Genomic DNA, 13,172 nt, shown 5'->3' on the forward strand with positions numbered 1-13,172 from the left:
GAAGGCAGCACAATGTCTTCATTCAAATGAAAATCAGAAACCACCTTAGGAAGAAAAGACTGATTTGGTCGGAGTACCACTTTATCTCGGTGGACCACTAAATAAGGCAAGCGGCAAGACAAACGCCGCCAATTCAGATTCTCTGCAGGCAGAAGTGACAGCCACCAAAAAGGCAACCTTCTGAGACAATGAAAGCAGAGGAATCTCCCAAATGTTCTCAAAAGGAGGCTTTTGAAAAACAAATACCAGATTTAGATCCCATGGAGGCAGTGGGGACCGTAAGAGCCATATGGCACACTCCCTGAATGAAGATACGAATCAAGGCATGCGTAGCTAAGGGGCGTTGAAAATATATCGCCTAGGCCGACACTTGACCTTTGATAGTGCCCAAAGCCAACTGCTGTTCAACCCCTTTCTGCATAAAGGCAAAACCCTTTCTGCATAAAGGCCAAAACCCTAACAACTCGAAAACAAGCGAGGGTGCACCTTCAGCGATTCGCACCGTGAAATGTACGATTTCCACGTACGATGATATATCTTCCTGGAGATCGACTTCCTAGCCTTCAGTAGCGTAGGAATCACAGAGTCAGAAAGACCTCTATCCCTCAACACCTGGCTTTTAACAGCTATGCCGTTAAAGCCAGCGACTGTAAAGCAGGATGAAAGATCAGACCTTGAGACTGTAGAGACTTCCTCTCAGGAAAGATCTGCTGAGTATCGGCGACCAACCTTACTAGGTCTGCGTACGAAGACCAGCAAGGCCAGTCTGGAGCCACCAGAATGACCGGAATCCCTTCCACCTCTATTCTGCGTAGAAGCCTGGGCAGAAGTTTCAGTGGAGGAAAGGCATAAATCAGCCGATACCGACCCCAAGGAGCCACCAGTGCGTCTGTGGCGTCGGCTAGAAGATCTTAAAATCTGGCAACGAACCTCTGCACCTTCTTGTTGAGACGAGAACCAAACAGTTCGACCTTGGGTGTCCCCCCACCTGACACACAGGAGATGAAACACCTATGGGTGTAGGGACCACTCCCCTTGATCAAACACCTGACTGCTCAGGTAATCCGCTTACCAGTTCTCCACACCTGGGATGTGCACAGCAGAGGGCAGGGACAAATTGTTCCTCTGCCCAGGCACAAAATTTCGACTACCCCCTCTGGCCACCAAGACAATCTTGGTGCCCCCCTGGTGATTTATGTAAGCCACAGCCGTGCCAATGTCCGATTGAATGCGAACTGGACAATCTTGCAGATGAGTCGTCCAGTGGCTCAGACAAAGCTTTATTGCTCTGAGCCCGAAAACATTTATCGGTAGTTTGGACTCTTTTACTGTCATGGGTATCCTGGGCAGAGAACTTCCCCAGCACCCCGCCCCAGCCTGACAGGCTGGCATCCGTGGTTACCACTGTCCAAAACAACGGGAAGGAAGGACTTGCCCTGGCATAGTGCTGAAGAGTGAAGCCACCATAACAGAGCAGATCTGGTGTTGTGGCTCAACCAAAAGAAATTGCCTAAAGACTTTTGTTTCTTGTTCTATCTGATCAGAATCTCTCTTTGTAAAGGTCTGGTATGGAACTGAGCAAATGGAACCGCCTCGAAGGTTGATACCATCAGACCCAAGGCCCGCATGCAAGTTTGCAGAGGACAAATTGTTTGCCAACAACAACCGGATCACCCATTGCAACTTCTGCAGCTTGTCCGGGGTAAGAAAGACCCTCGCCAAGGCTGAATCCAGAGTCAGGCCCAGATAAGCCAGTCTCAAGGAAGGTATCGGGGCAGATTTCCTGAAATTGATGGTCCACCCAAACTCCTGCAGGGAGCTGACAGTAATCGTCAGGTCGCCCATCAGAGCTGAATGAGTTTGCTCTCAATAGAAGATCGTCCAGATACCCAAGTACCGCAATCCCCTGTTGACGAAACGAAGCCAAAACCGGGGCCAGTACTTTGGTAAACACCGTGGGAGCGGAGGAGAGACCGAAGGGTAATGCCACAAATTGATAATGTTCTTCTGCTACGGGCAAAGCATACAAACCACTGGTGACCAGCGTAGATAGGGATGTGTAGATATGCGTCCTTTATCTATGGAGGCCAAAAAGTCTCCCTGTTGTAGTGACGCCACTACCGTTCGAATGGGTTCCATGTGAAACCTCTGTACCCGCACAAAGCGGTTCAGAGCCTTAAAATCCAGAATTGGATGCACTTTGCCCTCTTTTTTGGGCACAGTAAACAGGTTAGAAAAAAAAAACCCTTTAAAGCATTCTTGAGAGAGAACTGGTACAATCACCCCTTGTGACAGCAGATCTTGTATCGCCTCCCGTAGATCCTTTAAGCGGTCTGGAGAGAGGCACAGGTTGGATGGGAAGAATCTGTCTGATGGACGAGACCAGAATTCGATCTTGTACCCTGATCAGATCAGTTTGTGAACCCATTTGTCCTCAAACAAGAAAGTCCAAGGTTCCGGAAAGAAGCAAAGATGTCCCCCCACCCCAGAAGCAGGTGAGGGTGCCCCCTTCATGCAGACGAGAATTGGTGCGCGGATCCGGACTGGCAGGTCTTTGATTTACCTGACCATGGCTTCTTGGTATTCCCAGAAAACCTAAACGGCTTCCCTTTTTCTTGCAACCCAGAGGTACGAAAAAGCCACTTATGAGCAATGAAGGAAGGCCCCAATCTATGACGTGGCGCCTTGCTTTTAGAGAACTGAGGAAGAAGAGTACTCTCCCCCCCGGTAAGGTCTTTTATCAACTGATCCAGAGCGGATCCAAACAACCTCTCCCCCAAGTAGGGAAAATCTGTCAAAGCCTTTTTGGAAGCCTGGTCCGCAGACCAGCTTTTCAACCACACCATGCGTCTAATCGCAATCCCCACTGCCGACACTCTGGCCACTAGGAGAGCCCCATCCAGAGACACATCATGAACATCACACATGAACATTAGGGCTTGAGCCATCTGGTCCATTAGTTCCAGCACCGCTGGGGGGAGCTGTTCAGCTTCCAAGTTACCTCTCAGTAACTTCACCCAATCAGTAATCATCTGTGACACCATGACATTCACAAATATTGGTTGTAAAATGGAACCTGCAAGCACGTGCAGATGGCGGGATAGAGACTCCACTCGCCTATTCACAGGGTCTACGAAGGCCGGGGATTCTTCCACCGGAAACCACAGTAAACTTATTCAGCCTGGAAATGCAAAAGGATAATGGTGTTTAAAGCACTTAGGCACCACTAACATGTGCTTGATGCCATTGTTCATTGACAATATCGTCAAAAAGTTCCGGGGAAGAGAACACCTTGCTCGATTTTCGGGAGCCAAAGACAAAAGTCGACACTTTAAATTAGTCGCCTAATTTTAAAGTTGCTTCCACTAATGCACGTTCCCGCGCAGGCGGCGGACGAGGACAGGTCCTCTTCACCATCAGAATGCAACGACACTGACCCCTCAAGGTGGGGTGCATCTGTGGCGGCCAAGTCTGCCTCAGAATCTGAGGAAACTACTGAGGGAAGCGAAGGCAGAGGGCGTTTGCGGCTAGCAACGCTTTTACATACAAAGTCTACCTTAGACACAAGACTTTCCAAGACTGCCGTAAGGGCAGACATGGGCTGCGACGCAAAAGGTTCCACAGCCACTCCTAGGGGGTCTGTAGGTGAAATAGTACCCTGGGACTCCATATTACACTGATATGAACAAAATGCAGTGTCACTTTGAATAATACAAGCCGATAGAGTGGGTAAGTAAAACCTACAGGGGACCTCAGAAAACGTTACCAGACCGCTCAGAAGACTGCCAGCACGATCTTGTGAAAGGAAAAGTAAAATGTTCCTTCACAGGAAATGACAAGCCTGCCTGTCCTAGATAGATTTCTTAAGTTACATGCCGTTCGCCTGTCCATATTGTGGACAGAAAATGGCCACCCCATGCATTTCTATGGTGAACTAACAAAAAAATAGCTGCCCATGCAATTTAATGGGAGAATAAAAAAGCATGAATCTACAGCAAAACGGCGGCCCCCTGGGCGCGCCATACAGTCTCCCGGACCCCCTGAAGTGGTCCCAGACAAGAGGCATCAGAGGAGCCCTAGAAAGGAACCCCACCAGGACAAGGCCACCCCCGGAGAAGAAAACCGCTGCAGCTGCAATTTTTCCGCCCCCCCCAAGGGTAGGACTTACTATGGGTAGGGGAAAAGTGAAGGGGGTAGGCCTAGTATCCCAGAGGCCAGGGGAACAGAGGGAGCCCCGAAGGTCCAACCACTCCAGGGAGGGGGCCCACGTCCACCCCGAGACTGCAAGAGGATTGGGGGGACAGTATTACTCACCATGCCACGGTACCAGGTGGGCACCACTCCACACAGACCACCTCCCACCCGGGGTGGGGTGCTGCAAGCCAGGGGGTACGCTGCAACTCAGGGCGTTCCAGGTCGATCACATCCCAGCGAGACTTGTCCACTTGCAGGCTCGTCCCAATCCATCGGGGATCTGTCATGGCGAGGCCTAGTTCTGGACTATAACCTGCTCACGCTCACTGGCCAGGCTTGGAGACCATAACAATCTAGAATATCCAATCTGAAATCACAGCCAGCTGTTGCTTGTAGTTCTCCAGGAACTCTAACTAGTGAAAAAAACAAATCACAAAATACCAAATGACCCTATTAAAACAAAGTCCCAGCAGGGAACTAGGTCCTATTCCTAAACTAGGCAGAAACAAACTGGCTGCTGTAGCAGAGTGTGGGGTTATGCCTGCAGGGACAGCCCCCATAGGGGTGGTAAAGCTTTTACCTGCCTAGTTGGAGACTGGAGGAGCATAACCCAATGGTCTAAGAACATATGGAGCTGCGTCTGTCGATGAACGATAGAGAAATACACTTTTTTGAATAAAAAAAATAAGAAAACAGTAAAGCTAGCCCAATTTTTTTCTATAATGTGAAAGATAATGTTACACCGAATAAATAGATACTCAACATGTCATGCTTCAAAACTGTGCACGCTCATGGAATGGCAACAAACATTGGTACTTAATCTCCATAGGCGACGCTTTAAAAGTTTCTACAGGTTATCAGTTTAGAGGTACGAACGATTGCGGTGATACCTTACGTGTGGTCTGAACACCGTTTACATATGTGGGCGTGACTTGCGTATGCATTCGGTTCTGCGCGTAAGCTCAGAGGTACGGGGGCGCTTTAATTTTCTTTTCTTATTTATATGACCTTTTATTTTTTATTTTTACACTATCGCTTTAGAAAAAAAAAATTCTGATCACTTTTATTCATATTACAACGAATGTAAACATCCCCTGTAATAGAAATAAGCAGGACAGGTCATTTTTAATGTTAGATCTGGGGTCAAAAAGACCTCAGATCTCACATCTACACTTAAAAGCAAAAAAAAAAAAAAAAAAAAAAAAAAAGAAAAGAAATGAGCCCTTTAAGGCCGTTGGGAGGAAGTGACCTGTGATGTTGCTCCGGTCCTCCAAGGCCATAGAGTCGAGTGGGGGCCATCTTGCCCTCACTCGACTTCCTGCCTGGGACATGGGACGGATCAGATATTTTTCCCCGCTACCGACGGCTCTGGTAACCAGGGAAAACGACTGGGAAGTGGCGGGAAAGGGGTGGGCATCTCTCCTGCCGCCCATAAAAGTGATCCGCCACTGGGACCACTTTTATGTGAAAGAGGACCGCCGGCCGAGTAAGAAAATACCGGGGTTATGGCAGCTATCTGTTGCCATTACACCGGTATTTAACGTCAAACTACCGACGTAAAACTGTGAGGGGCGGTCCTAGAATGCATTTAGACAAAAAAACCTTTACAACTCCTTTAAGTGTGCAGCCAATAGTTCTGGTAAACCTTCAATCCTTAGATTGGCTGAACATTCTCACACATTAAAAATGGATCCCTGGATGATTTAGTGTGTTTTTTGTTTTTTTAATAATACAGGACTTTTCTGGACTACACACACACACTTTCATTTTATTGTATTTTTCAAATATATCACAGCGCTGCATATTTTGTATCTTTTTGGTTCCAAACAACTATTCTGGAAGAAAACCTGATGGAGTCTGCAAAAGACCTGAGACTGAGACGGAGATTTGTCTTCCAACAAGACAATGATCCAAAACATAAAGCAAAATCTACAATGCAATGGTTCACAAATAAATATATCCAGGTGTTAGAATGGCCAAGTCAAAGTCCAGACCTGAGTCCAATCGAGAATCTGTGGAAAGAACTGAAAACTGCTGTTCACAAACACTCTCTATCCAACCTCACTGAGCTCAAGCTGTTTTGCAAGGAGGAATGGGCAAAAATTTCAGTCTCTCGATGTGCAAAACTGATAGAGACATACCCCAAGCGACTTACAGCTGTAATTGCAGCAAAAGGTGGCGCTACAAAGTATTAACTTAAGGAGGCTGAATAATTTTGCACGCCCAATTTTTCAGTTTTTTATTTGTTAAAAAAGTTTGAAATATCCAATAAATTTCGTTCCACTTCATGATTGTGTCCCACTTGTTGTTGATTCTTCACAAAAAAATACAGTTTTATATCTTTATGTTTGAAGCCTGAAATGTGGCAAAAGTTCGCAAAGTTCAAGGGGGCCGAATACGTTCGCAAGGCACGGTATCTGTAGTGTATACTTATCTCTCTACAAAGCACTGAGTCCCGTAGCTTTCTCCTGCTCCGTACTTCTGTTATTAGCATGACAACTTCTGACAAATTCTTCATCAACTGAGATAAAACCAGGCTGAATTTTGTGTCAGGGTGGGTGCTATAAATAGATTAGCAGAGAGCTGGTCTATTCACAGCACATCTCTTCCTTTGTCTGCCTTTGTGGAGAGTGGTTGTGTGCCTTTCCTCCAACCAGCTGTCTCACAGGGTATGACCAAACTTCCCTCTCACAGGTAAATCAGGAAGATACAATTCTAACAGGATGTGCACTTTCTAAACTGTTTAGAAAGCTGAAGATAGCAGATATACAAGTAAAACTTATTTAGGAGGATTTGTTTCATCTCTGTGTATCATCTGAGGCTATTCAATTCACTGGGTATATGTGAGGGTTTACATCCACTTTAATGCTATCAACAGATTGCATCATACAAATCATTTTTTTTTTCAGTTACAATTACAAATCATTTTTATTTAGCCCATATTTACACTTTCATCACGTCTTACTTTGTGCAAAGCTTTGAATCCAAGCGTGAGCTCAGTACTTAGTAGCCCCCCTCTGCAAAAGTTACAGAGGACAGGACTCGGGAGTCAAATATGAAGAAAAAAGTTTCCTCTTAAAGCAAAGTGGAAAGCCTAGTGAATGTGCTTGCAAAATAACTTAACTCACACTTAGTATATACAGTTGTGCTAATAAGTTTACATACCCTGGCAGCATTTATGATTTCTTGGCCATTTTTCAGAGAACATGAATGATAACACAAAATGTTTTCTTTCATCAAAATTTCATTTCATCATTATCAATCAACTGTTTACTCGTTTTAAATCATAATGGCAACAGAAACTACCCAAATGACCCTGATCAAAAGTTTACACACCCTGGTAAATTTTGGCCTAATAACATGCACACAAGTTGACACAAAGAGGTTTAAATGGCTATTAAAAAGGTAACCATCCTCACCTGTGATTTGTTTGTTTGTAATTAGTGTGTGTATAAAAGGTCAATGAGTTTCTGGACTCCTGACAGACCCTTGCATCTTTCATCCAGTGCTGCACTGATGTTTCTGGATTCTGAGTCATGGGGAAAGCAAAAGAATTGTCAAAGGTATCTGCAGGAAAAGGTAGTTGAACTGTATAAAACAGGAAAGGAAAAGATAACAAAGGAATTGAGAATGCCAATCAGCAGTGTTCAAACTCTAATCAAGAAGTGGAAAATGAGGGGTTCTGTTGAAACCAAACCATGGTCAGGTCAGACCAACTAAAATTTCAGCCACAACTGCCAGGAAAAATACTGTATGGGGCGGGCGGGCGGAAAGTGGTTAAACCTCCCATTTTTTCTGAATTTGGCCCTGGACCTAGATTTAACAGAATGAGTACTAGAGAGTAGATCCCCCCCTTGTTTGACAAGCGACATTAAATCCCCTATATATACTCAATTGAGGATAACCCCGATTGGAGAGCATCTCTGATAACATCACGCTCCCTGGAAATAAAAGGTCAGTAGAGTCGTTTCTCTTTGTTACAGGGATAGCATTTATCATATATGGAGGTTGGCAACTACTAGCAATAAGGTTGGCATTACCCGCACAGGATTTCCTAAAATTAGTTGTTAGGACGTACCTGAAATAAAGCAATGCTTTAGCATACATAATCTATTATCATAAGATGAACTAGAGAAGGAGGGGGAAAAGACACCAGTACAGCCAATCATAAAAAGGAGGCCACCAAGGAAACAGAAACACATTGCATATTTTAAAGCCAAACTATATGGTCCTGCAAAATTAATGCACTCTGACATCTAAGGAATAGTAGCCATTCGATTTCAAAAGCAACACAAAAAATTTTTTTTTTTCAATGTATTTTTATTCATCAAAACCAAACAGCAACAGGCACGTATTAAAATGAGTATGGCAAAGCCGTGTACAAATGGCTTCACGCTTAAGCAGTCTCCCCCCCCACCCCCCAAAAAATGTCTGTTGCAACAAACTGTAAACAGATGATAAACAGTCTTTAACAGCAATACCAAGGAAATTACAAATTAGCTAAAAAAGCACCATTTTTTTTTCTTTTTAAATCTACATTAACAGTTGTGCTCACTATACTTAAAACAAATTACAAAATAATGGAATGTTTTAAGTTTAAAATTAGTCCTGCCACTGGTCCTAAAAACAATTCATCGTACAACAAAATCCTACAGAACTGTGTTTCACTTAAAAAAAAAAAAAAAAAGAAACAGAACAGAGAACACAAAAAAAAAAGAAACAAAAACAAATGCACATATCAAGAAAAAAAAAAAAAAAAAAAAAAAAACACCACGTTTGGTCACTTAGCTTTGTGCATAGATTAAGGCATTTTAGCAATTTGTTACAGTTCACTCATCTTACAGCAGTGATGACTGAACCAAAACTTAGACCACGGGTGGCAGAGTCCGCACAGTAGCTGAGCTGAACCTACAACTCCCACCATCTATAAGACTTTTAAAAATTATGGGAGTTGGCGTTCAGGCAAAAGCTTTTGTGACGAAGATTCCTAACCCATGGGAGAGACACAAAACCAATCGCATGCACGCCACGCATACACACGCATACAATACAGCCCCTCTCAACACTCAAACACACAGTCACGCTGCAGCAAAAAAGGCATTTGTACCCTTGTCCGAACGACAATTCCCTTCCCTCTTTATTTCAGATTGGCAAATACCCTGAGCTGAAAAATGGTGTTTACATTAATTTCACCTTTTATGTGCAGTTCAAGTGTTCAGTAGTGAAGAAAAGGAAAAAAAATTGCATGCAATGCATTCCACTGTAGCTCTGCTGAACAGCCAGGACACACTCCTTGTACTCTGCTGTTAAATTATTAAAAAAAGAACAAAAAAAAAAGCTGAATTCCAACTACTTCTGGATTGAAGCCTGGCTGTAAGCTTGCAGAAATATTGCAAAATGGGGGGTAGAGGTATGTGATAAAGAAAATGGAGTTGGTGGTGTGTCAAGGGTAAGGGAGGATTGCAGTCCACATTTGTTCTCTTAAATAATCATACAAAAAAAAATCCAGTTAGTGGTTCCTTCACAACCATGCGTCAAGGCAAGTTTTCAGTCAGTATTTTCAGTGTATTTGTAAACAGCATTCCTTGCCAAGGCAGCAAAGCAGTGTGGGCACTTCACATTTCCAAGTGAGAATTCAACACAAAGTGGAAGGTAGAAGATCAGTCACTAGATTCTGGCAAGATCCCGCCAGGCGCTGACAAAGGTTTTTTTCCATTTCTAAGAAAATGGTTTCCCTTTAACGTTACTTAAATTAAAAAAAAAAAAAAAATGGGGGGGGGGGTGCAAGGGAGGGACCTGTGGCACATAAATAAGAATCTTCCTGCAGTTTTCAGTCATTGCTGTGCTTTGCATATTCAAGCTTTGATACAAAAGCCAACTGAGGTATGTGCATATTGCTCTATGTTCAGGTCATCTCATGGAAGGGGCCAAAAGAAAAACAGAATAACGTTAAAGGAAAACTTGGAGATCAATAATGCTGGCATTATTTTTTCTTAAAGTGTAACCTTGGCAATCAGGCTCAATTGCTTTCTCACCAAGACCTTTCATCTCTCCGATAAATCCACCAAAAGAAAACCTGCTGTAATACATGCTCTAGGTTCATGGTGCACAATCTTCCTGAGGTAAAAAAATAAAATAAAATAGGTCAGTCATCAAAAGCAGGATCAGCTTCTTCACTACTAGACCGTTCCTGCAGCATTCCCTTCCAGCTGGCTTTATTTAGTCCCACGTGGCCTAGCATGGTCTGCGACAGCCTGGTGTTACTGAACCTGGCCCACTCCACAAACAATGGCTCCACCAAATAGTTGATAAAACCTATAAAACAAATAAACGACAAAATAAAAAGAAAAAGGACAAATTAATTTAGGATTAAAGTTCAATTAATTAAAAAAATCTGATTGCTGATGTTTTGGTCACCTTAGACTCCTATCCCTCCGGGACCCCAGTAGCTTACTGCCCAGCTTTGCTTTATGCAGAACATCATTAACTGATAAAAACTCCTACTTAGCTGCGTAGGGTAAAGAATTAAAAAAAAACTACAGGCTTAAGCTGGCCAGAAGTGGATCGAAATTCAAGCTAGTTCAGCAAAAAACAGCCACATTTCCATCCATTTACAGGCAGGCTGGTTGTACTAAAGTCAATCTATAAATCAACTTCAGTACAACCAGCCTGTCAGGTTTTTTTTTTTGTATTACTGCCAGCAGAGAAACTCCTGATTTAGGTCCCTTTCACACTATAGAGTCTGTCGGCGGACTCCGTTTTCCTCAGCAGGGGATCGATCCGCCGATCCCCCGCTGAGCAAGCGGATGGCAGCTCGGTCTCTTCGCTGTGTGCGGAGACAGCTGTCAGGTCCCCGCTGTTCTCCATGGGGGAATCGGATGAGAACGGACCGCCTGTCCATTCTCATCCGATCCCATCCAATCCAATCCACTGGACGGATGGAAAATAGGGTTTCCATCCGTCCAGATTTGACGGATCGAATGTCAGCGGACATGTTTCCGCTGACATCCGATGCCCCATAGAGCTGCATGGGGCAACTCAGATCCGCCAAAAAAACTGACAGGCGGAACTGAACTGTCCGCCTGTGTGAAAGGGGCCTTAAACTGAAAACTTACTTAGATTTTAAAGAGTAACTCCACTTTTGTTGAAAAAAATAAATAAATAAATAAAAATACATACCCCTCTGGGTGATCTATGCACATTGCAAGGATTTTTACTGTGGCAGGTCGGCTCTGTCACGCGAAGCGACGTACTTGTACGTCACTTCGCGGGACCTCTCGCGAGGGTACGCGTGCCCAACAGCAACAGGGGAAGTCAATCAGCGGGTCCGGGGGGGGGGCGCCATTGCCGCCGACCACCCTCAATCACTCCCTGTGGAGACAGAAAGGCGATCTGACGTTGTAAACACGGCAGACTGCTGTTCTGTCAGTAATGAACAAAGGGAATCCTCTGTTCCTCTTATTTAGGAACACAAGTCTCTGTGTTCATGCAGCAAGACCACACCCCCCCACAGTGGGAAAGCACCCCCAAGGGACACATTTAACCCTGTGATCGCCCCCTGGTGTTAACCCTTTCCCTGCCAGTACAGTAATAGTGCATATTTTTAGCACTGATTACTGTAGTGATGTCACTGATCCCCAAAAAGTGTAAAAAATGTCAGTTAGGTGTCCGATCTGTCCACCGCAATGTCACAGTCCTGCTAAAAAATGCGGATCACTGCAATTACTAGTAAACAAATAAATAAAAACAACATATAATATTTCTCCTAGTTTGAAGACGTGATAACTTTTGCGCAAACCAATCAATATACACTTATTAGGATTTTTTTTACCAAAAATATGTAGCAGAATACAAATTGGCCTAAAATAATGAAAACATTTGATTATTTTTTTTTTTTACGTAAATGTTATTTACCAGAAAGTAAAAAAAAAATATATATTTTTTTTTTTCAGAACTATCGCACTTTTTTGTTAATAGCGCAAATAAAAAAAAAAAAACAAACGCAGAGGTGATCAAATACCATCAAAAGAAAGCTCTATTTGTGGGGAAAAAAAGTATATTAATTTATTTGGGTACGGTGTCACATGACTGCGCAATTGTCAGTTAAGGTAACACAGTGCCGTACCTCAAAAAATGGACTGGTCATTAAGGGGGTAAATCATTCTGGTCCAGACGTGGTTAATAAACTTTGTAGCAGATATCAACCTTTTGTTATTCTGAAGAAATAGCGGTTGGTGTCCATGTGCAAAGTGAGTGGGAGTGACTATCAATCTGCTGCACTTGCAGGGTTCTAATGAGGAAAAGTGGCAGGGTCTGTATTCCTTTAGACATAATTTCCCTTTGGCAGTATCTCACCAGAAATTGTATTTTTATTGCAAAGGATGCACAAAACCTGACTTGTATCCAAATGATATCTTCTAGGAAATCAGAAAGTTATTCACACAAGCAGGAAAATAAATTTCTGGGGGGGCGGGTCTGTACATTATCTGTGTACAACACCTCCAGGCTGCCATATTGCATTCAATTTTACAGAAAAATTACAGCGCTGCAGATTGAATGTTATTAAAAATTACCTTTCCTTTTCAATTACAATATAACTTGTGTAGCAACTGTATATGCTATAGTCATTTTTTTGCTATTTTTTTTCCCCCCCCAAGAAAGTGGAGTTACCCTTAAAATATTACATATCCATACAAATACGATTATAAATAAAATAATATCCTTAGAATAAATATAAAACATCATCCTTAGAATAAGTATTACAAAAAATTCCATAAATCTATTGTACACTGTTTTAAAAGTCTCTTTTTCCACTTAAAATAAGAGTCTTGTATGTAACCATTGGCAATGTTCTAATTAACAAAAATGTTTGCGCTAACCTTTAGTTATGGCCAGTACCAACTTTGAGGCACAGGAATTTACACTTATGGATATACTGTATATTTTAGTGCTGGGCCAGTGTGAATTCTTGTCTTCCA

The 13,172-nt window shown here is 43.2% G+C and overlaps 1 protein-coding gene across 4 annotated transcripts in view; it reads right to left on the reverse strand.

Moving 5' to 3' along the window:
* Positions 1 to 8,517: 8,517 nt before the first annotated feature.
* Positions 8,518 to 13,172, reverse strand: part of PDE7A (phosphodiesterase 7A) — a 256,033-nt gene continuing 251,378 nt past the window's right edge. For all 4 annotated transcript variants that reach the window (XM_082259748.1, XM_082259747.1, XM_082259749.1 and 1 more), the window contains one exon: positions 8,518 to 10,509. In XM_082259748.1, coding sequence (XP_082115874.1) covers positions 10,340 to 10,509 — 170 coding nt within the window. In that variant the 3' untranslated portion in view covers positions 8,518 to 10,339. The remainder of the gene's footprint in view (positions 10,510 to 13,172) is intronic.

Source organism: Pelophylax lessonae, assembly GCF_965119305.1.
Source record: "Pelophylax lessonae genome assembly, chromosome: 5".
Taxonomy (NCBI): Eukaryota; Metazoa; Chordata; class Amphibia; order Anura; family Ranidae; genus Pelophylax; species Pelophylax lessonae.